Below are 21,672 nucleotides of genomic sequence, written 5' to 3'. Positions count from 1 at the left end.
TTAAACATCCACTGTGTACCAGGCCCCATGCCGGGAGCTGGCGACACAGTGGGGGCAAGTGGACCCACCCGCCCTTCTGGAGTTCAAGGCCTGGTCAGGAGGCCACTGTGGAGTCATTATGCAGGTGTCTCACAGGGCCCCCACTGCTCCAGCTCACGGAGACATGTGTCATCGGGACACCACGTCGTCTTTAGCAACAAGAACCACGTGGGAGCCGAGCAAGTCAGCATCTTCCCTCCCCCAAGCAGGACAGTCCACAGAGGGCAGAGCTCCCATGGGGGCTTGGAGGCAGAGCCAGGGCGCAAGCTGGAAGCTCAGGACCAGGTTGCAGTTGCTGCCGCTCCGCCCCGTGGAGGGGACAGAGCAGCCAGGGGCCAGAACAGCCCAGCTCCCCTCCCAGGAGATGCCCAGGCCTCTCCCTCTCTCTACCTTTCTCTCCCTGCCTCCAGACAGCCGCCTGCTCCCTCTTCAGCCCTCTTAGGATTGCAGATTAAGCAAACAGCCGTCCTACACCTGAATTCTCATTTCCCTCCTGCCACCAAACTTCCTGTCCTGGGCACACCCCCGGCCCAGGGCAACATCTCTCCAAGTGCCGTCCAGGGTCTCAGGCGGAAGGAGAGGGAGAGCTTTCAGAGAAGGGACACATGGGCAGAGTCCTGAGGGCGAATAGGAGTTCAGCAGGCAGATAAGAAAGGGGAAAAGCATTACAGGAAGCAGGAAGAGCAGGCACAAAGGCACAGACACAGGAGGGAACATGTGTGTTCTGGAAACCTCAGGCAGGTCGGAATGACGGGGACTTCAGAGAGCAAGAGGGGAATAAGCAGGAGGTGAGGTTGGCCGAGGTTGGGCCAGGAAGGGTTTACGTCCAAACGCCATGACGAAGGGCACTACTTCATTATGCCCACTTGCCAGATGAGAAAACTGAGGCACAGAGAGGTTAAGCTGATTGTTTAAGGCCACACAAAGAGCACCTGGCAGCAGAGGCAGGACACAGACCCAAAGAGTTGGGCTCCAGAGCCCATTCTCCTAACCACTTCAACAGACAGCCTCTCCTGGACTCCGTGCCCCACGTCACCAGGCATGGTGGGCCTGCCCTTGGCCTCTGTGCTGTCCAACAGGGCCCTCTGTGCTCACCCCAGGTTCCAATGCCTGCCACCTGCTACTACTGACCCCAGGAAGATGGCCGGTCCATGGACCTTCGCCCTCTGTGGTTTGCTGGCAGCCACCTTGGTCCGAGCCACCCTCAGCCCTGCTGCGGTTCTCAGCCTCAGCCCAGAAGTCATTGAAGGAAGTAAGTCTTGGTCACCCAGTCCTCAGCACCATAAGGCAAGGGGCAGGTGGAGCAGCCCTCCAAAGGAAGGAGGGAGTTCCCCATCACTGGAGGTATGCAAGGCACAGCTGGGTTCCCAGGTCCACAGTGAGACTCGAGTGGATGAGTTATAAAGGTTGGGGGTGTCTATGGTCTCAAGAGTCCACAATTCCAAGATCCCTTCTTAAAATCCATGATTCCAAACCCAGCCACTGTGAGCTTCCGTGGCCTGCAGAAGGGATGTGTGGTGCTGCGTGCGACGGTGCAGCTGTCCCCCTACTGCTGTCCTCTAAGCCCACCGCCAGCACACCCCCTCAGAGGGGGACCCAGTGTGCAAGCAGTCCCGGAGCGCAGACCCTCAGCTAGGACTCTGGTGGCCTGCAGCTCAGGCGCAGCTCTGCCGCCCTCCAGCTCTGTGGCCCTGGGCAACTCCCCGAACCTCGGTTTCCTCCTCTGGAAACAAATAAGAGGGGCTGCATCACTGGTTGTTGGGATCGTCCAATAGGATAGGAAGTGACAAAAGCTTTTGTGAACTCTAAGGCTGGGCTTCTTGACCCCAGCGGTTCTGACCCTGTGGGTCAAATAGCTCTGCAGTGGGCGGGGGCTGTCCTGTGCCTTCTAGGATGTTTAGCACCATTCTTTGCCCAGTTGTGAGCACCAGAAATGTCTCCAGAGGTTGTCAAATGTCTCCTAGGGCATGGAATCGCCTCAGCTGAGAACCTCTGCTCCAGAACGTTGTCCCCCAGGAGGATGACAATCAGTCGGCCCTGGAGGTCCATGTAAAGCACTCAGAGACCAGCCCTCTGCATGCAGTGGGCCAGGCCTGGGCTGGATGGGCAGGGGCAGGGCCCGGTCCTGTAGGGCCACACAGGCGCTGCCCCCAGAGGAGGGATCCCTGAGCAGGGACCGGGAGCAGAGAGGCAGGGGTGCCCTGGGCCCATGCTGCGAATCACAAGCACAGGGAACTTCAGCCAGAAGGAGCCTGGAGATGAGCAGCCGTGGGTTAGGTTTCCCCAGCAGCAGAATCTGCGTCGAGGAGCTGTGGACAAGGGGGTGGCTTAGGAAGTGACTCCAGGAAACCCTGCAGGAGAGTGGGAAGCAAGGCAGGTGAGAGCAAGCCACGTGCCACTGGGAGCTGGAAGTCTGGGCGATGAGTGAGTTGGGGTCGTCAGGAGGCAGGACCCACACAGTAAGCCCAACAGATAAGTTTGTACAAAGAATTATGAGCAGGGGATGGAGTAATGGGGAATTGGCTGAGAAGGAAAAAAGGGTCCAAAGGATACCCTAGGGATGGGGGATGGGGTCTAATCCAAGGACAGAAGAAAGCTGGAGGGCAGAACCCTCCCCAGCCTCAGGGGGAGAGTGTGGTTGAAGCCCACTGGCTGGTGGAGAAACGCCCTGAGCCGTCCCAGGTCAGAGCTGGCCCACAGGGGGCGGGCTGAGGCTAGCGGGCAAACTGCCTACCAGGGCGCTGACCGGCTTCTCTGGGAAGCTGCCCCGAGGAAAGGGGCTGCCGTCGGCTCCCTGGGAAGCTCTCTGTGAAGCTGTCTGGGGGAGCTGGGTGCCCGCAGGAGTCACAAGCTGCCCTCAGGAGAGCTGCAGAGCACGCAGCCCTGGGCAGTGACACCACAGCAGCCTGGGGACAGGAGCACCCAGGGCCAGGAGGGCAAGCTCCTTCCTCCTTCCTGTCCTTCCAGAGCCTCTAGTGACACAGCTTAACACTGTGCCAGCTGGCCAAGGAGGACTATTGACAGGGCCCAGTGTCATTGTCACGAGGCAGGCAAAAAGTGTGGCTTTGTTGCTGAGAGGTAAAAACACACAGGGACTCTGGGCACAGGGGGGCACACACATCTGAGTCATCCTGCCAGAGAGCTGGGAGAGCTGGGTGTTTATGACCAGTTCCCATCAGTCAGTGGCTGAAGGCTGTTTCGGAGCATCACCTCTCCAGGCTTCTGACCTGCTTTGCGCACAAGCCAAATGGGGTCTGGCTGCCAGGGGAAAAGCCCCGAAGGGATCAGACCCCAGGGCTCTTATTTCGACCTCTCTCTGCTCAGCACCTGAGGCTCTTTGGCCAACGGGCCCATAGGATGTGGATGCAGAATATTGTTAGCAAGCGTGTTTTGGTGGCAAAACGGTCCCCAAAAGGGCTTCATGGATCCTCCACCTCTTGACTCCGGAAGTGTTTGCCGCTGGCAGGTGGGAGGGATGCAGGTCCGTGTCCTGGGTGTACTGGCCAATGAGCCAGCCCGATGCTCACAATGCTCAGGGGTGTGAATGGTCCCCCCAGTGCCCCAGCCTCAATCCTCACGTGAAAATGACCCATCTGGGCCATCATCCTAGAGGCCACAGGTACACAGTGGGGATGGTCAGGATGGAGCCATCCATACCCTCGCCTTCTGCCCAAGTCTGAGTAGCCCTGAGTGATGCCCCCTCCCAGCCTGAGCCCCTGCCAAGCCATCCTTCCTGCCCCACCTGCTGGGCCCTAATCCCTGGGCTCTGCCTCCAGAGCTGACACAGAAGCTGGAGGACCATGATGCTGTCGACATCCTCTGGCGGCTGCCGCTGCTCAGCACCATGCGGGAGAAGCCGGCCGGGGGCAACCCCATTCTAGGCAGCCTGGTGACCTTCCTCATGAAGTATATCATCTGGTAGGTGGAGCGGAACCACGTTGGGAGCTGGCTCCTTCCCCACACCCCTGCCCAGGACACGCTTTGCCTGCTCAATCGATCAGTCCACAAGCATCAACTAGTGTCAGCCCTGTGCCTGACCGTGAGGAACGGAGCAATGAAGTCCCTCCCTGAGAAGCTCCCAGAGGAGTTAACAAACCATTAGAGACTGACACAGGAACCCTAACGGGGGACCCCAGATGAGGGTCGCCTGGGGTGGGAGGGTGAAGGGATAAGGTGACACTTCCTAGTGGATGGAGGTCACAGGTGAGCCAATGACTCCATGCTCACCAGGAGACAAGAAGACAATGGCGCTCCAGACAGAGGGACCAGCCTGGGCAAAGGGAGAGGGGGAGAGTTGGTCAGATGGCTGGAGCTCAAACCCCAAGGTGAGGACTGAGAGGTCAGCAGGGCCAGATCCCAGAGGGTCTTACAGGTCAGCCCAAGGAGCAGGGATTCCTCTCCTAAGTGGAGTGGAGGGAGCCAAGGGGTGCTGTGAGCAGGAGTGGAGGGGAGGGATGGAAAGACCATGCTAGGGAAGAGTCAGTGGACAGGACTTGGGTCCAGCTACTGACTGGGCACCAGGCAGACAGGAAAGATGGAGGAGAGCAGGTTTGGGGGTGATAATTGAGCGTGAGGCGTGAATCTCATCTCTCTGCATCCCATCCAGGCTGAAAGTCACCTCAGCCAACATCCTCCAGCTGCAGATACAACCTTCAGCCGACGGCCAGGAGCTGGTGGTCAAGGTACCTCTGGACATGGTAGCTGGATTCAACACGTGAGTGTCCCCTCGGTCAGGCACAGCGGGCCTGGTAGGTTCATCCACTCATTCCTCCCTTTCCTCCATGGAGGTATCTGGAAAAGAGAGTTCCAAGCAGAGGGAAGAGCAAGTGCAAAGGCCCTGAGGCATGAGTCAGCTTGCCTTGTTCAAAGAATGGCAAAGCAGGGGGGAGGGGGAGAGAAGTGGGAGGTGAAGCCAGCAGGCAGCCAGGGCCAGATCTTACAGGGCCTTGTGGGCCAAGGTGAGGAGTGGTTTTACCAAGTAGGATGGGAGTCATGGAGGGTTCTCAGTAGAGGAAGGACATGACATGATGTAACATTTTTAAAGAATCCATCTGGCTGCTGTGTACGGGGCAAGAGTGGAGGCAGGGAGGCCATCCAGAGACCACCGCAATAATTCAGGGGGAGACAGTGACAGGTCGGCCCAGGGTTTGGGGGCAGGAAGGCGGTGAGAAGTGGTCAGCTTCTGGTTTGGAGGTAGGTAAAGACAACAGGATTCAAGATGATTGAATGAGGGGGGAGAGAGAGAAAGACTGGGGAGCCAAGGCTGACTCCAAGGCTTTTGCCTGTGCAGCTGGCAGGACGGAGTGGCCAGCTACCAAGATGGGGAAGGCCATGAGAGGAGCAGTTTGGGAAGGATCGCGGTTCCGTTTTGTACGCGTTAAATTTGAGACGCCTGAGTAAGGAGTAGGGTATAAGTTTGGAATCTGTTGGAAAATGCAGAGGATTTAAACCAGGAGAGGAATCACAAACTGAGCCTGGGATAAAAAAAAATTGGGGAGATGAGGAGAACCCAGCAAAGGAGCTTGAGAAGGGCGGTGAGAGAGCCGGAAGACAGAGATGGACACCAGCTTTGCTCCAGCCTGGCGCTGGGATGGTGCTCACGGCATCGGGCACCTCCACCCCCAGGCCCCTGGTCAAGAGTATTGTGGAGATGCACATGGAGACGGAGGCCCAGGCCATCATCCGAGTGGAGACCAGCGAGAGGGGCGGCACTCTTGTCCTCCGCAACTGCTCCAACAGTCAGGGGAGCCTGCGCCTCAGCCTGCTCCGTCGGTGAGTGCCAGCACCTCCCGCCGGGCTCCCTCCACGCCTGGGAGGGAAGCCAGGTGGTGGCCATACCCATTTTACAGATGGAGAACACTGAGGCCTAGAGAAAGAAAGGGCCTCCCGACTCTTGATCTGGGGCTCCTTCCAGGGAATGTGTGATGCCAAAGAAAGTTCAAGACATCAAGGATGAAAGTCATAATGGTGGGACTTCAGGCATCATGCAGGGAAGTGGGGCAAACATTTAAACGTGGAGAGGACGTGAGGAGGGGCTTCCTAGGGCCCCTCAAAGCACCGCAGGCCAGCTTGGGTGGGTCCATGGGGAAAAACATGCCTAGGGGTCAGGCAGACGCATCTCCTTCATGTCCTGCCTGGTTGACGCCAGGCAAGCCGCCTCCCTGTGCCTCCCCGTCCAGAGCAGAGGCAGAGGATCAGATCAGACCACAGCCGTGAAGCACTCAGCACAGGTGGGGCACACGGCAGGTGCTTTCCCCTCCTCCTTAGCAGGAGCATGGGGAGAACACCGCTGCCAGCATCCCAGTGTGGGGCACAAACTTCTAGAGACATCGCCCAGCCCCTGCTCCCTGAGAACGCTGCCACCGTCTACACCTGGCCCAGGGTGTAGACTCTACTCCCAGCCCATCTCTGACAGGTTGTGTGACCTTGGGCAGGTTCCTTCCTGCCCTGGACTCTGTCTCCCCTTCTGTGAAACGGGGGAGAGGTGACCATCTCTGACCCTTCCTAATCTCTCTCCCCTTCTCCCCTCCGGAAGCTTCTCCTTCCTGGTCAACTCCTTAGCCGACAAGGTCATGAGCTTCCTGGTGCCAACCCTGCCCACGCTGGTGAAAAGCCAGGTGAGTGGAGTCAGGGCCCCTCTGGCCTGCAAAGATTGCTCCCCCCGCGGGGCTGGGGTGGAACTGCAAGCTGGTGCTTAGGGACCTGTGTCTCCTGGAGGGGGGACTTCAGCGCCTGGATCATTCTTTCAGCAATGGATCATTGAGGTCGAGCTAACGGAGCTGCCAGAAGTCCACCAGGAGACCTTGATCAGTGATGTGCTGACAAATTGTTAACAGCTGACTCTGGAGGGCAGAGAGCCCTGATTGTAGCATTTGAGGATTTCTCTGGTATAAACCTCCACGGCCAGTTCAAGCTACTAGCATGATGCCATTGAGCAGAGTTGGGAAGAAGTGCATAGCAGCACGCTACTTTATGGTACTTCCACCATACTGATGCGATAGACATAAATATCCTCAAGAGCAATAGATAATAGGAAAATGTAACAAAAATTAGGAACGAATGAGTTTTGAGTTTTCATTAACTCTACTTTTAGCATAATTAATTTAGTTGTAAGTTTACATAATTTAATTTTTAGTAATGTCTGGATTTAGCACACAGCTCAGAAATTCCCCCAAATGTAGCCATTGTTCCTTGCAAACTGGTACAAGCTGGCTCGAGAATACCAGTCAGTGTCTCGCACCAATCTGTGGTCTTCAGGGGTCTGTTGCCCACCAGGTCCTTCTGGGTTTATTTTTCTGAGTCAGTAAACACAAGTCAGTCTCACTTCACATGGCCCTTATATGTCACAGGTGAACTAAAACTCTTTAAGTTGGATTCACCCACTTTGACCATTGAGTCCCACTGTAAATTCCAAGATGCAGTCACAGCAGTGGGCATCCTGGGGTTCAAAACACCTCCTCAGATAATTGATAAGTTTATTACGCTAAGACTATTTTGAATTGAAAAGACAATGTGATAACTAAAACAACTTTGGGGGGAAAGTACGTGGAATTCTTCCACTGTAACTTGGCTGCTGTTTTCCCTTTTGCATTTTGCCTTCCAATCCCCATCCACAAGCACGCAGACTTTTACGTGGCTGCACTTGGGATCAATACTATTGGGTATTCCTTAAGTTATGTCTAGTTTCTATGCCATTGTACGACAGTCATAATATTGTCATAACTGTAGCATGTTTAATACGTTACTAAGCCATTCTAGAGAGCCTTTATAAAGGAATCTGAAAGTAAGTAACTTTGTAAAATTGGACTTCTGTTATGTGAGGTATTTTTCCTTTTAACAAATCACTTTTTCTATTTAACGGTGGGAGATTCTTAAAGTAGGGCCCAGCAGGAAATTTTTTCCCAGCCTCCACAAAATTATAGTTTAACTGGCATCATACTTTAATAGCTAAAAATGTATTTCCTACTAGAAAAGATGGCAAGAACTTGGGATTATAAAATGTTCTTTACCTAATATCTGTTTTCAAGGGTGAAAAGCCAAATATATTGAACAACATGAGAAAACTGGCATTCCATTAATGATCATGGTTTCCCAGCATGATTCACTGGATTTGATATGACGGTCATATGAATATTTCATCTGGCATGAAGGGAACAGGCACCCCATGTTTAAATCTGGCAGGAGCCCATCTAGAAAATGCCGAAGGCCCTTTCAGTGCAAATATGTGGGTCCCAACTCCAGGTGCACATCAGAACCTCCTGGGAAGGCTTTTAAAAACGCAGATATCTGGGCTACACCCCAGAGACGCCTGTGTAAGTGGTCTGGGTGAGGCCCTAGTGTCCCGCAGGATTCTAGCTCCCTGGAGATCCTAATGTGTAGGAGAGCTGAGATCCACTGGTGCAAGTGAGGGACAGGGAATTGTGGGAGAAGGTGCTGAGATGGCCAGGGACAACTTTCCCACGGGGAACAGACGGTCCCTCAGCAGTGGATGCTGGGAGCCTCTGAGCCCAACTCCTCCACCCTCCCTGGGTTCTGGGTGGCAGAGCAGCCTGGAGCAGGGAACGGGTTTTCAGAGAAAAAGTTAACATTTCTCAAAGGGCATTGTCCTTTCTTGAGAGTAAGTTCTTCCAGAAGTTCTTCCACTAGGGAAATTGTACCCAAGACAAAATGACAAAGTCTCAGAGCACTGCCCTGGAAAATGGGCTGCCTAGACCAGAGGACGAGGCCTTTGGGCCCCAAGGGCAAGTGAGTCAAATGTGCAAGCCCCTCCTTAAGCAGAACAGGTGCGACCAGAGTTAGGTTAGGCCAGCGTTTCTCACCCTCGGCACTGCTGACATTTGGGCGAGATAATTCTTTGTGGGAGGGTGCTGTCCTGTGCGTTGTGGGATGTTTAGCAGCATCCCTGGCCTCTCCCCACCAGATGCCAGTAACACACCCTCTCCCTCCAGTTGTGACAACTTTTAGTTCTGTCTCCAGAAACTTCCAAATGTCTCCTGGGGAGCAAAACCCTCCCCTGTTGAGAACCGCTGGCAGTTTTGAGGGGAGAAGAGTTCAGTGGGCAAAGGGACGTGTTGGGGCTCGAAACCCTCAATGGGCACAAAGAGATAGTCCGTGAGTCTGGCCGGGTGTGTCTTGCTGGCCTCTGTGCTAGAGTCTAACATGCAGAAAGAACTCAGCAACGATTTGTTGAATGAGTAAGTGAATGAAGGAATGAATTCTCCATTTTCCTCTCACGGAAAACATGGGATCTCATGAACAAGACAAGGAGTCTGATGTCAAGGGCAGCTGGCGAGCCGGGCACACCCTGGACATAGGGCAAGGGACAAACCATTGCAAAAAGTCCCAGGTGACACTGGGGGCCAGGGTGGGCTCTGAGCAGCAGGGATGGCTCTGGGGGATGAACCACTGACTCCTCAACCCCAAGGATGAAAACTTGGCTGGCCATGGGCACAATGGTGGGACTCAGGCCTGGTGGGCTGGGCACGGGTCACTGTGGGGCTGTGTTCTGGCCCCTCGCTGATGGAGGCCCTGCGTTTGTGCTGTTGCAGCTGTGTCCCGTGATCGAGGCAGCCTTTGAGGACATGCATGAGGACCTCCTGCGCCTGGTGAGGGGTGAGTGCACCACTCTCTCCCGTCTCTTTTACGTTGCTGCTGAGCCGGCCCCCCGGCCCTGCCTCTGCCCAGGGCGGGCCTCCCCAGGCAGGCCTGAGCAGCAGGTTGGAGGAGCAGACAGGAATTCACGACTGTGGCTTCATGAGTACCTACTATGTGCAGGTTTTTATGTGAGCCAGCGGGGGCAGCAGCTGAACCCAAGCTCAAATGCAAACTCTGCCATCGACGCAGTCCGTGACTTTGGGAAAGCCAGCTCCACTTCCTTATCCTCAGTTCCCTCATCCATAAAATGGGCCTAAACTCTCTACCTCACAAGATTGTTAGCGAGGATGAAAAGATTACGGGAAAGTTCCAGGCACACAGCAGGTGCTCTGCCGGGCATGGAGAAGTGCTTACAAGTGTGTGCTGAGTGGATGAATGAATGAATGAGTGAATGAGTGAATGATACAGCCACCACTGTAACCTGTTAGAGAAGAAGGAACCAGGGAGGAGACAAGATGTGTGCTCAGGAAGGAGGTCACTTCTCCCTCCCCAAGAGTAGCAGAGATGGGACGACGCAGGCTTCTGCCCCCACCTCGGAATTCTGCCGTGCTCGGACTTCTCAGAGAGAATTGGTGGGAAGAGGACAATTCTACCGTCTCCTCTTGGGATCTGAAGAAGCTCTTGTAAAGGGCGACGGAGAGGAGGGGGAGAGGAGACGGAATCGATATGCATGGAGCCCCCGCGGAGCCCCGCTGGGCTGGGTATTTCATGGACACTGGCTGACTCTGCAGACAGCTCCATGAGCTCGTGATCACAACCCACTTCACAGAGAAGGAAATGGAGGCTCAGAGAAATTAAGTCATTTGTCCAGGTTCACAGAGGAAATTAGTGACAGGAGAAACCTTAAACTCAACTCTTCAAGTTCCAAGTCTGGTGTCATTCCGATCTGAGCCGCTTTACTGGGCACCAGTCCTGCACAACCTGAGGCGGGTTTTATTATTTTACCCCCATTGTAAGGTGAGGAAACAGTTTCAGGGGCGAGAAGAGACTAGCCAAGGCCACTGGGGTCAAACGGAAGTCTATCTGGCTCCTCTGTCCCCCAGGGGCAGGGCTGGAGGTCTGGGGAGGGAGAGGAGGTGTTGGGGGCCATGGGCCCCTCAGCGGACCTCCGGGTTTCCCGCAGAACAGCAGGGCAGATGAGATGCTGCCGCCACCTGGAGCCTGAGGAGGGAATGCCAAGGCCACCTCAAGGGATGTGATGGACAGACCCAGACCCCGCCCGGGTAGGGGTGCAAATCAGTCTGATGGGGGAGGCGGAGAGTTATAAGCAATAGGTCAATTTTGTTCCAAACCAGGACTTTGGCGTAGGACCGACGAGGTTAAGATCCTTTCACACTGTGACGTGGAGCAAGTCATTTCAGTTTCCTGAGCCTCGGTTTCCGCATCTGTGAAATGGGGGTAATGATGAGACCCACCTCCTGAGGTTACTGTGAGGGTTACAAGCTAACACGTGTAGAGCTTCAGCCCGGTATCTGGCGCTCTGCGTCTGCTCCATGAATGTCATCGTGATCATCATCAGTGTCATCATTCCCCCTGCGTCTCCCTACTTACCCCCCACGCCCGGGGCAATGATGCAGCCCAGTCGAAAGCAGCCCCCAAACAGCCCTGTCTGATACTGCCCTCCGCCCTAATGGAACTTTCTCCTGTCCCGAGCAGTGCCCGTTTCCCTCAGCTCTGGCCACTTGCAGTTTGACCTTCTGTCTCCTGCCATCAAGCATGATGTCATCCAGCTCCACCTGCAGGTGAGTGTCATGGGACCTCGAGGGTAAAGTGGGGACCTCAGTGCCCTTCTCTGACCACCAAGGGTCAGGCGCCATGGGTCTGTTTCAGGGGCAAAAACGCCAGTCACAGTAAGGACACACAGGCTGATTTAGAAAATCTCACAGGCTGAACGTGTGCCGTGTAAACCATTCTGATGGAGGAAGCCAGCAGGTAGAATCCAAGGGCCACACACAGATCTCGACCCCGATGATCTGTCCCCCACCCTGATTTTCCCAGGCAGGGGCCGGAGTGTGTGCTCTGGGCTCTTGGTCTTTCTCCTGGGCGAGCCCCTTGCCAATCCCTAAATATCTGGTCACCTTGAACCAAGAGCCCAGGATCGAGACAGATCACTCAAGACATTGTGGATCACGCAGACCTAAGCTCTCTCCCAGCTCCACAGCTCCCTCGCTGTGTGGCTTTGGGCAACTTTCATCACCTTTCTGAGCCTCAGTTTCCTCATCTGTAAAATGTAGATAATAATAGTGACCAAGGAGAGGATGAAATGAGACTGCACAGGAGCCTGGTAACTCAGCTCCCTGCAAACTGTGGGGCTGCACCCTCACTGGAGCTGGCCTCCCTGAGGGACCAGGCCAACCTGGGCAGCGAGAATCCCAGACCAGCTTCCGTGGACCCTTTGGAAAACTGCAGCATCAAACACTTCCATCCATTTTGTTGCAAGTTTGAATTTTCCCTTCATCCAAAGGGTTTGTCCGGTATCTAAGTTGAAATCTAAATGCCAAATAAGACATCTAGGCTTGAAAAAGTCAGAGGTTATCTGAGGGGTCAGGTGGAGTAGATGTTGATTGGCACCTGAGATAACTCATCACCTATGGCAAGGCGTTGAATTCCAGGCTAAGCTTCCTGGCAGCAAATGCAAAAAGGGAAACAGACTGAATGGTGTCTTTTCCTTCTAGGTTGTTACTGGGTAAGTTGTGGAGTTAAAGTTCCCAGCCAACTCTCTGCTCTGTGTCTCCTTAGGCCAAGTTGTTGGACTCACAGGGAAAAGTGACCAAGTGGTTCAATGAGTCTGCAGTCTCCCTGACCATGCCCACCCTGGAAGGTGAACCTTTCAGCCTCACCATAAGGCAGGATGTGGTGAATGCTGCAGTCGCTGCCTTGGTCCCTCCGGAAGAACTCATGGTCCTGTTGGACTATGTGGTAAGCCTCAGCATGGACAGAGGATGGGGCCACCTCTGCTGTATCATGGGAATATCCTGAATCAGTCAGGGCACAGGAACCCCCTAAGCCCCTGAGCAGGAATCCCCTGTCAGGCTCAGTTTAAACACCTCCAGTAATGGAGAGCTCACCCCCTCCTCTAACAGACCTTGCCTCTGACATAGACATCTAAAGCTGAAAATTTCCCTTGGGGACATCCATCCCCCATCCCAGTTCTGCCCCCTGGAACCTGATACACCTGCTTTCTCTACCAAGTACAGTCCTGTCAAGCCAAAGGCGTCAGATACTGAGTGGTCCAGACGTGGCAGTTGTGCCCCTGCCCTTCACTATGGGGCCCACGGCAGACATCACTAATCGATCAGGGCCCTCCTTTCCACGGAACCTAGATGCCAGCACAGCCTTAGAATCCTTATCAACACAGCACAGCAAGCAGTACCTCATGTCAACCAGAGTGTGCCACTCCTCCAGGGTGACTGATGAGGAAACTGAGGCACAGAGAGGGAAGGGTTGGCCCAAAGTTATGTGAGGGCATCAGGACTTCAGGTCAATTGACAGACAACAGGTGACCAAGCTCTTGAGGATTAGAACTCAGGGTAGGGGGCTGGGGTGGTGAGACAGGAGGAGTGGTCACCAACAACCACCTTCATGACCACAGTAAGAACTCGGTCACTTCTCTATGTCCTCTGCGAGCAGGGAGCTTCCCACAGACCCCAACCACCACCAATCCACAGTGAAAGTGCAGGCTGGCGGGGACCCCATGCCCCACAGCAGCTGACACAGGGCTGTTTTCCACCAGTGACAGACAGGTGGCCTGGACTACCAGGCCCACCCAGCTTTTCCAGGGCTCCCAGCAGTGGGGCTGCTGGAGGTGTGTCTCGCCTCTCTGCCCGCTGACCTGCTCTGGTCTCCTCTCATCCTCAGCTTCCTGAGCTGGCCCTCCGGCTAAAGTCGAGCATGAAGGTGATCAGTGAAACGGTAGGTCTGTTCCCATCTGCAGCTTGATGGGTGTTTGCTGGGGTCTGTCCACTGGCCTCTGGGGAATAAAATATGTATAGGTCCACCCTCCTTCCTTCCAGTACTGGTGACTTTGACAGACTAAGTCCCTGTCCTCACGGAGATTTCAGTCTAACAGAACAGTCTGACTCGAATCAAATAATCAGACAGATAATAGTTCGGTTGCAAGTGTGGTGAAAACAGGGCAGCTTCTAGGGGTTATGAGAGCGTTACTGGGGCGCCTGACACAGTCTGGAAGACTAGAGAGGGCCTCCCTGGAGGGAAGGGTATTCCAGACAGAGAGGGCAGCAACAATCCCTTCCAGGATCTGAGAGAAGGACAGTCTGGCTGGAGAGCAGAGAAGTAGCAGGAAGCCCAGGAAGGTGGGTGCAGGTCGGGCCCCCCAGGGCCTGTGAGCCACGGTGAGGCATGTGGGAGGCCGCAGGTGGTGTGATGTCCTTCCAGGTTGCAGATCAGCTTGGACCCACACAGATCGTGAAGATCGTAACTCAGGAGACCCCAGAGCTCCTTCTGGACCAGGGCAGAGCCAAGGTGGCCCAGTTGATTGTGCTGGAAGTGTTTGCCAACAGTGAAGTCCGCCGCCCCTTCTTCACCCTGGGCATCGTGAGTTCAGTCGTCTGAGACGTCGGGAGCATCCTGGGGAGCCTCCTGTCCACTGCTCCTGTCCAGCCCTCTTGCTTTGCTAAATGTTTCCACCTCTCTTGTCACCCAGCAGAGAGGGAGTGGGGGAGCTCTCAACCAAGAATCAGGAGCTTTGGGGGCCCGACTCTGACTCTGTGACTTATTAGCTGGGCCTTGTGTACCCACCTTCTGAGTCAGTCATTGGCCACCAACGGCCCCAGGGTAGGAGGAACTTGACCTCCCAGCAGGGCAGCTCCATGTAGTGAGGGCCGCTCTCCAGGGAAGGGACAGCGGTGAGCTGTTAGCAGCAGCACTCAGCAGCTGAGCAATGGATGCCCCATCCTATGGAGGGGGTCTGAGCGGGGCACCCACTGTATCCACTACTGAGAGCGAAGGGTAGAGAGAGATGAGGCAGGGTTCATGGCTGGGTGCCAGAACTGTGCCTAACCAAGGAGTCTGGGTGGCACCTGGTGGGCAGAAGGAGGCTCATGTTGACACTCTCCTTACAGCAGGGTTACCATGTACAGCTGTGCGGTTTGTCCACACACAATTTCAGACTACAGGATGCTTGATGCCCTGGCTTCCTGCTTTGAAGGATACTCCTATCGCCGGACCAGCAGTGGGAATGGACTGCCGGGCCAGCCCCACTCCCTGGTGACCTGGCCCTTCTGTGGCCAACGGCAGGCTCTTTTCAAAAGGCCACCCAGGGCAGCCTGCACAACAAGCTTGTTCTCTGCATGCAGCTGGCCTGGAGCTGGAGCCTGGCCCTCTGCCCTCAGGCTCACCACAGCCCCAGGCCAAGTTGATGTCTATCTTTGGCACCCGCATTTGAGACCTGGCTTAGCTTCTGACCTTTCCCATGATAATAATGGTTAACATTTACTAGAGGCTTACTGATCTTTGTCCCTCAGTTTCCCCACCTCTACAATGGGGTAATAATAGGAGCCACTGCATAGGTTGTGAGGATCAAAGGAGATGACCATATAAAGCTCTTAAAACCATGCCCGACACACAGTGAGGGCTCCATGCATATTGCCTGCTGTCATCATCATCTTCATCCTCGTTCCTCACAACAGTCCTATGCGGTCATCTGTCAATGGGGAGAGGGTGGAGGTACTGTCCCATTTAACAGATGAGGAGAGTGAGGCCCAGAGAGGTCCAGCCCTTTCCCAAGGGCACAGAGCCAGTAGCTGAGATTCAGACGTGTCAACTTGACCCCAGAGCCTCCTTGCAGAACCCCACACCCCACTCTTGCAGCATATTCTTAAAAGAAAGGGGCCTGGGCTTTTCTTGTTGCAGGAAGCCAGCTCGGAAGCGTGGTTTTACACCAAAGGTGACCGACTTATGCTCAACCTTAATCAAATCAGGTAAACAGGTGAATCATTATGAAGATTCTGGGGATGAGAACGAGTCTCGCCTCATGACCATCGGGTTCTTTAAACGCCCAGTGCTTCGAGCCTCTGGCTTGTGGGCCTCCAGGGAAAGTTGCTCCAGGATGCGCAGGGAGGCCGCCCCTCCTGGACTGTCCCGCTGTTGGGCACTGAATGAGAGAAAGGGAAGGAAAGGGAGGCGGCCTTGCAGCAGCCATGGGGCAGGCCGACCCCGACCATGCGAACGGCCTGCCCAGCACCATCTTCTTGGACTTGGGCACCCATTGTGGATGCCTCCAAGACAGAGGCAGCTACAGTCATGCCCGGACACTGAGGCCCCATGGAGCCCAGGCCAGCAGCGCAGGGCTCCAGCTGCCTGCCCACCTTCTCCCCTGCCCCACTGTCCCCCTGCCGCCCCAGAGGGAGTTCAGGGGCTGCGAACTGGAGCCTCCTGAGACCAGTCGAGCCCTCAGATATGTTTTGATCAGCCCGCATAGGGTTAGGTTTTTTTAAATATAAGCTAGTTGTCAACTTATAAAGATCAGAATATCTAGCCCCGTGGGCCTGCATTCCTACCTGGCAGCAAATAGTTGAGCTGGGAACAAGGTGCCCCCTTAGAAGAAGCCTGAGCTCCCCAATTCACCTTGGTCCTCACTCCTGGGGGTGATTTTTCTGCTCTTTTAGCCACTATTTGTTTCCTCTCTCTGCCCTGCCACCCCACTACAATGTAAGCTCCATGAGGCAAGGATTTTATTTGGTCCACGGCCATATTTCCAGAGCCTGCACTGTGCCTGGGGCAGTAGGTGCCCAAATCATAGTTGTGGACTGAATAAACGAATGGACTCTGAGGGGCCATTCTCACAGGCATCTTCTGTTGCAGCACCGATCGAATCCACCTGATGAACTCCGGCATTGGCCTGTTCAACGTGAGTATTAACAGATGGTCCCTGGAGACACAGAGGATAGCCCAGGATGGGCCATTTCAAAAAGATATATTGCTCAGGACCTGCTTTGAACGAGGCCCCCACAGGCAGCCCCGTGATGGGCTTGCTGGCTTCCCCATTATCAGCCACAAAGTCCAGCCTCCTGACTCAGGCATTCACTGAGTGCCTAACAGAGCAGTGGAACAGAACAGAGCAGAGCCATGGAGCCCCTGAGTGTGGGACAGTGGGGGCATCTCTCTAATTTGCCCCAATCCCCCACCCCCAGGCCCAGGGCCTGCTGAGTTTGTGCCACCCCCAGCCTCTCCAGTCCCCTGGGAGCCCTCGCAGCTCTGACCAGCAGGGGACCTGGGTCCCAGCATCTCCCCTGGCTGCCCTCGAGATGGAATGGCTGGGAAGACTCCAGATTCAGTCAGGGTGATGGTGTTCTTTCTCTCACAGCCTGAACTTCTGAAAGACATCACCGCTGAGATGCTCACCTCCGCCCTGCTGCCGAATGAAAATGGTGCGTCCTTTACTGTCCCACCACATGCTCCCCGGGGCTTCACGGGCAATGCTTTCCTTCTGCTGCCCTCCTCTCCATGTGGGGCCCCTTGCATTCATTTCTGTCCAGCCTCAGAGCCTGGTTCAAATCCCGTCTCCTCCAGGAAGCCTTCCCAGTCATCCAGCTGGAAATGACCTCTCCCATCCCCAACTCCCCAGCCCCACTCCTTTACTCGTGGCGGAGCCCAGGCATGCCACGATGCACCAGGTGATGCCTGGCCTCACAGGCCAACAGTAGGAAAAGACAGAGTGTCAACAGCCAACCAGGGCACACTCCATGTGCCTCAGGCAGGCCTGGGTTCAAGTCCTGACGCCCCTCCTGCTGGCTGCCTGGCCTTAGACAAGCTGCTTTGTCATCCTGAGCCTCACTTGCTCCATCTGTAAAATGAGAAATAAGAGTACCTTCCTCAGAGGCATAAAGAAGATGATTTTGCAGGGAGCAAAAAGGGGTGCCAGACAGTCGGTGCTCAATGTTTCTTAGCCACAGCTGACGTTGGCATTGTTATCTGTGTCACTAGGGTGGAAGCCAAGAGAAAAGGTGGGATTACTCTCATCAAGCCCCCAGTCATGGGGATGGGGAGAACTTGGAACCTAGGCCAACCCTGCCTTTTTCATTTCTTTATTTGATTTGAGTTGGAGATGTCAAAATATAGATCCCTCTGCTGTGGATAATGGGAGCTCCTGACGGCTCTGGAGCAGAAGCGTGAGAGGATGTGAGGAGTCAGCCAGAAGCCAGTGCTGGAGGCAAAGGGTGGGGAGATGAGGCTGAGGGATGCTGGGGCCAGAGAATGTGTGAGCAGAGGCAGAAGGCATGGTCTGAATCAGGCGTGCCAGGTCCCAAGCCTCCTCTCGGAACTGTGAGCCTGCCCGCGGCTGCCCAATGCCACCGCCGGCCACCAGTGTCTGACCACATTTGTTATTTCAGGCAAATTAAGTTCCAGGATCCCAGTGTCAATGGTGAAGGCCTTGGGATTCGAGGCAGCCTCATGTTCTCTGACCAACGTGAGTAGAGCCATGTCCTGCCCCAGGAAGGGCACAGTCGCTGGGAGAGCCCTGGGCTGGGAGGTGGGGCCTGTGTTCCTATCCTGGCTCCACTGGTCACTCCTGGGGGACCTTGGGCAAGTCCCTTCTTCTCTCAGGGTCTCAATTCCTCATCTGGAAGTGTAAGAGAGCGACCATCCTGGCCTGGGGTCAATACACCTCCAGCTTTTTCACCCTATCTGTCATTCATTCATTTGTTCATTCATTCAGTAAGGCCTGGCATGCAGTCGATGCTCAATAAATGCTTGCTGAGCAAATGACTCTCCGTGGCAGCTGCTGGGAGGGGAGCTGTAGCAGCATCACCCCTACCCCAAAGTATTATCATGAATAATATTAACAGCCCGTAACTTTGTACCAGGCACTGGGGTATAGGCAGCATCTCGCACAGTCTTCACACCCGCCCTATGCGGTGGATCCCGTTACAATCCCCATTTTACAGACGGGCAAACCGGGGCTCAAGGATGGCAAGTCCATCTCCAAGGTCACACTCCCAGTAGGTGGCAGAGTGGGACTGGCACCCAGTACCTGTCCTGAGAACCCCCTGCTTTGAGCCCCAACCTCTGCAAGAGCCAGTGATGGTGAGATGGGCCATCTCAGTCAGCCAGCCAGCAGGCAGTTACTAAGCACCTACTGTGTGCCAGGCACTGATCACAGCAGCGAACAAAACAGATGAAACCCCAGCCCTCTTGGAGTTTGTATTCATCAACAATTACGAAAATCCACAGGTGACTGCCCACCCTTCCATGGTCAAGGTGTCCAACCCAAGGCCAAGGAGGACTTGGGACCAAACCTTTGACTCTCATTACTCCTGATTTCCCCAAAGCTGTGGATTGGTACCACTGAATCCCTGAGCTGTTTAGTTCTGGAGAAATCCACAGACGAAAGGAAGTCTCAAAAATGCCCCCAATGGGATTGCATTTGGCAGGAGGGTAGGAAGCTTTGTTAAATGGCTTCAAAGGCAAATTAATATTTGACTTATTATCAGCTGCCCACCTCAAAAACCGTGTCCACCATTCAGCTGGCTGTGATGGAGAATAATGAGAACGGTACTGTGGATGGTACAGAGGTCGAGAGTCTAGATTCAGGGACCAGAGGGCTGGTTCAAATCCCAGCCTTGCCTCTCTCTAGCCATGGACTTCAGGCTGGTCCTTTGGCCTCTCTGAGCCCAGTTTCCTCATCCATAAGACCCAGCAGATGTCCGAAAACACAGGTCATGCACTAATGGACGACATTACAATTGTCCCATTATAACGCAAGCAGTTTATCTCAGATTCGTACTGCACTGGATTCCTGTTGGATGGACAAGTGGCGTCCACAAAACTGGATGGCTGGAGCTTGGTTCATTTCTTGTAGCTCTCCTTGGGGGGCATTTCGCAACTTTCCTCGTTTTAAAATCAACTTGCGTAACAAAATCCATCACGTGCAGTTTGTGTTGGGAAGGTATCATTTCACTCTTTGGATCTGTTTCCAAATTTCCTGTTCTGCTCTCTTCATTTGTTTTGGGCTATCAGCATATTGATTTCCTTTCTATAGTTTTATAATATGATATTTTAAAATTGAGTCAAAGGGCTGAATAAATGGATAGACAGGAGATAAGGCAAGCGTGGTTTAAAAAGTTAACGGAATCTAGGCGGTGGGTATGCAAGTGTTCACTGCAAATTCTTTCAGCTGTACTGTATGTTTGGAAATTATAATAAAACTTTGGGGGAAATCTAATAGATTAAGTTCCTTGTATAACACTCAGTTTCAAAAAAAAAAAAGAGGCAGACCGTTGTCAACATTTTAGCTGCTGGGTCCCAGGGGACCCCCAGGAGTCTGCATTCTATACAACTTCTCGAGGAGTTTGGGGGTCATCCGGGCTTGGGGACAACAGCCCTGCACAATCCCGCTCTCTGCGTGCAGGTGCTCTGCCTGTGGCCCGACCCGGGCAGAGCGTCACTGCTCACACGCAGACCCTGCTCCTCTGACCCTTCCCAGAGTTCTGTGTGCGGGAGTTCAGGATCATGACCCCCAGTGCCGGTGGTCACCTTGTGGAAGACCAACGGGCATAAACCACAAGGAAGGAGGGAAAATCCCCATTTGACTTCTCTCCTCCGATTCCAGGATGCCCTCGTGGTCACCCCGGCCTCCTCGTAGAACCCCGGACCGCTCTCCTCTCTCCCGGTGAAGACTTGGGCGGTGGCCATCCAGGGCGGGCTGGGTCCCAGTGGGAGTGTGGGAGCCAACTCTGTAGACTGCCCCTCTCTGTGAAAAATAAATACTTGCCTGTGACTCCTGTAGTCTGGAGTGCATCCTTGTCCCAGCTCAGGAGTCTTTCTGCCCCCAGCAGCCTTGGGGGCTGGACATCCAAGCCACATCTGGGTCATTCAGGCCCCTCTGAGCCAGTCGGGGCCATGTCTGAGCTCTGTGTGGGCCACATCAGACCACATGTGGATAATGTCCAGGGTCTCAGCCACCTCCCTGGGCTTCAGGAATAAGAAAGCCTGTGGTGGGGCTGGCCCCGTGGCCGAGTGGTTAAGTTTGTGCGCTCCGCTGCAGGCGGCCCAGTGTTTCGTTGGTTCGAATCCTGGGCGCGGACATGGCACTGCTCATCAGACCACGCTGAGGCAGCGTCCCACATGCCACAACTAGAAGAACCCACAACGAAGAATATACAACTATGTACCGGGGGGCTTTGGGGAGAAAAAGGAAATAATAAAAAAAAAAAATCTTTTAAAAAAAAGAAAGCCTGTGGTGCCCTCCCTGTTGGCCTCAAGAACACCTACGGTGGGACAAGCTCGTTGGCGGGGGATGCACGTTTTGTTGATCTTGGCAGTGTTGGGGGTCGAGGGCTCTGAACAGCGTGACTCTGGAGGCAGGCTTGGAGTTCTGGCCTGGCCCCTCAATGGCTGGTTGACCCTGGGATGTGGCTTCCCCTCTGTGGGCCTCAGTTTCCTTCTCTATAAATGGAGAGAATCATGTCCCCACCTTGGACAGCTGTGGTGAGGATGAAATGAGAGAGAAGGGCTCCCGGCACATGGAAGGTGCTCAGACAGTGTCCTCTGTGGGTGATGTCATCGTCACTGCTGTTACCTGGCCTCCGGGATGCTGGGCCTTATCACTGAAGGCCCTTCCCACTTGGACAGTGCGTGACTGCCATTGTCTCCCTGGCCTCTCTGATGCCAGCAGGTTCAGGACAGACAACAGGGCCCCTGTTCTCTAGCCTCTGGGCCGGCCCCAGCATACAGAGCCCTTCAGTTACACGAGGAGCCCTGCAGGAAGGGGCAGGTGGGTGTTTCAGGAAGAGGCATTCCCCAACTTCAGGGCAAAAACAGGCATCAGAACGGCTGGCGGCCTGGGAAGGCAGTGGGATGAGCTTCTCCAATCTAAAGGACACGGGCTGGGATGAGAGGGACGCAGAGGGGCCAGGACAGGAGCCTGTGCGAGGCGCCTACACCAGGGCCCGCGAACACTTGCTGGGCAGTTGCTCAGTGCAGGCCACGTATCCTCGACTCCCAGCCACACTCTGTGGG

At 54.6% G+C, this 21,672-nt stretch overlaps 1 protein-coding gene across 1 annotated transcript; it reads left to right on the top strand.

Annotated features, from left to right (window-relative positions):
• Nucleotides 1–362: 362 nt before the first annotated feature.
• On the top strand, nt 363–20,431 carry LOC124234480 (BPI fold-containing family B member 1-like). The gene is made up of 16 exons (XM_046651821.1): nt 363–827; nt 1,140–1,291; nt 3,816–3,957; nt 4,646–4,753; nt 5,665–5,811; nt 6,575–6,656; nt 9,588–9,651; nt 11,350–11,435; nt 12,433–12,612; nt 13,552–13,605; nt 14,089–14,247; nt 15,565–15,632; nt 16,516–16,561; nt 17,018–17,081; nt 18,045–18,121; nt 20,264–20,431. The coding sequence occupies exons 1-16, from the start codon at nt 787–789 to the stop codon at nt 20,294–20,296; spliced, it is 1,503 nt and encodes a 500-aa protein (XP_046507777.1). The 5' UTR covers nt 363–786; the 3' UTR covers nt 20,297–20,431.
• Nucleotides 20,432–21,672: the final 1,241 nt, after the last annotated feature.

The sequence above is a fragment of the Equus quagga genome, unplaced genomic scaffold, assembly GCF_021613505.1.
Source record: "Equus quagga isolate Etosha38 unplaced genomic scaffold, UCLA_HA_Equagga_1.0 80792_RagTag, whole genome shotgun sequence".
Lineage (NCBI taxonomy): Eukaryota > Metazoa > Chordata > Mammalia > Perissodactyla > Equidae > Equus > Equus quagga.
This window is presented reverse-complemented; position numbering and strand designations above follow the sequence as displayed.

Bases quoted from the DNA above. Each gene is read 5' to 3' on its own strand.
- LOC124234480 (XM_046651821.1), top strand. From the start codon at position 787: ATGACGGGGACTTCAGAGAGCAAGAGGGGAATAAGCAGGAG. The intron at 4,754-5,664 runs GTGAGTGTCCCC...CTCCACCCCCAG, and splicing joins ATGGTAGCTGGATTCAACAC to GCCCCTGGTCAAGAGTATTG. The intron at 18,122-20,263 runs GTGAGTAGAGCC...CTCCGATTCCAG, and splicing joins CCTCATGTTCTCTGACCAAC to GATGCCCTCGTGGTCACCCC.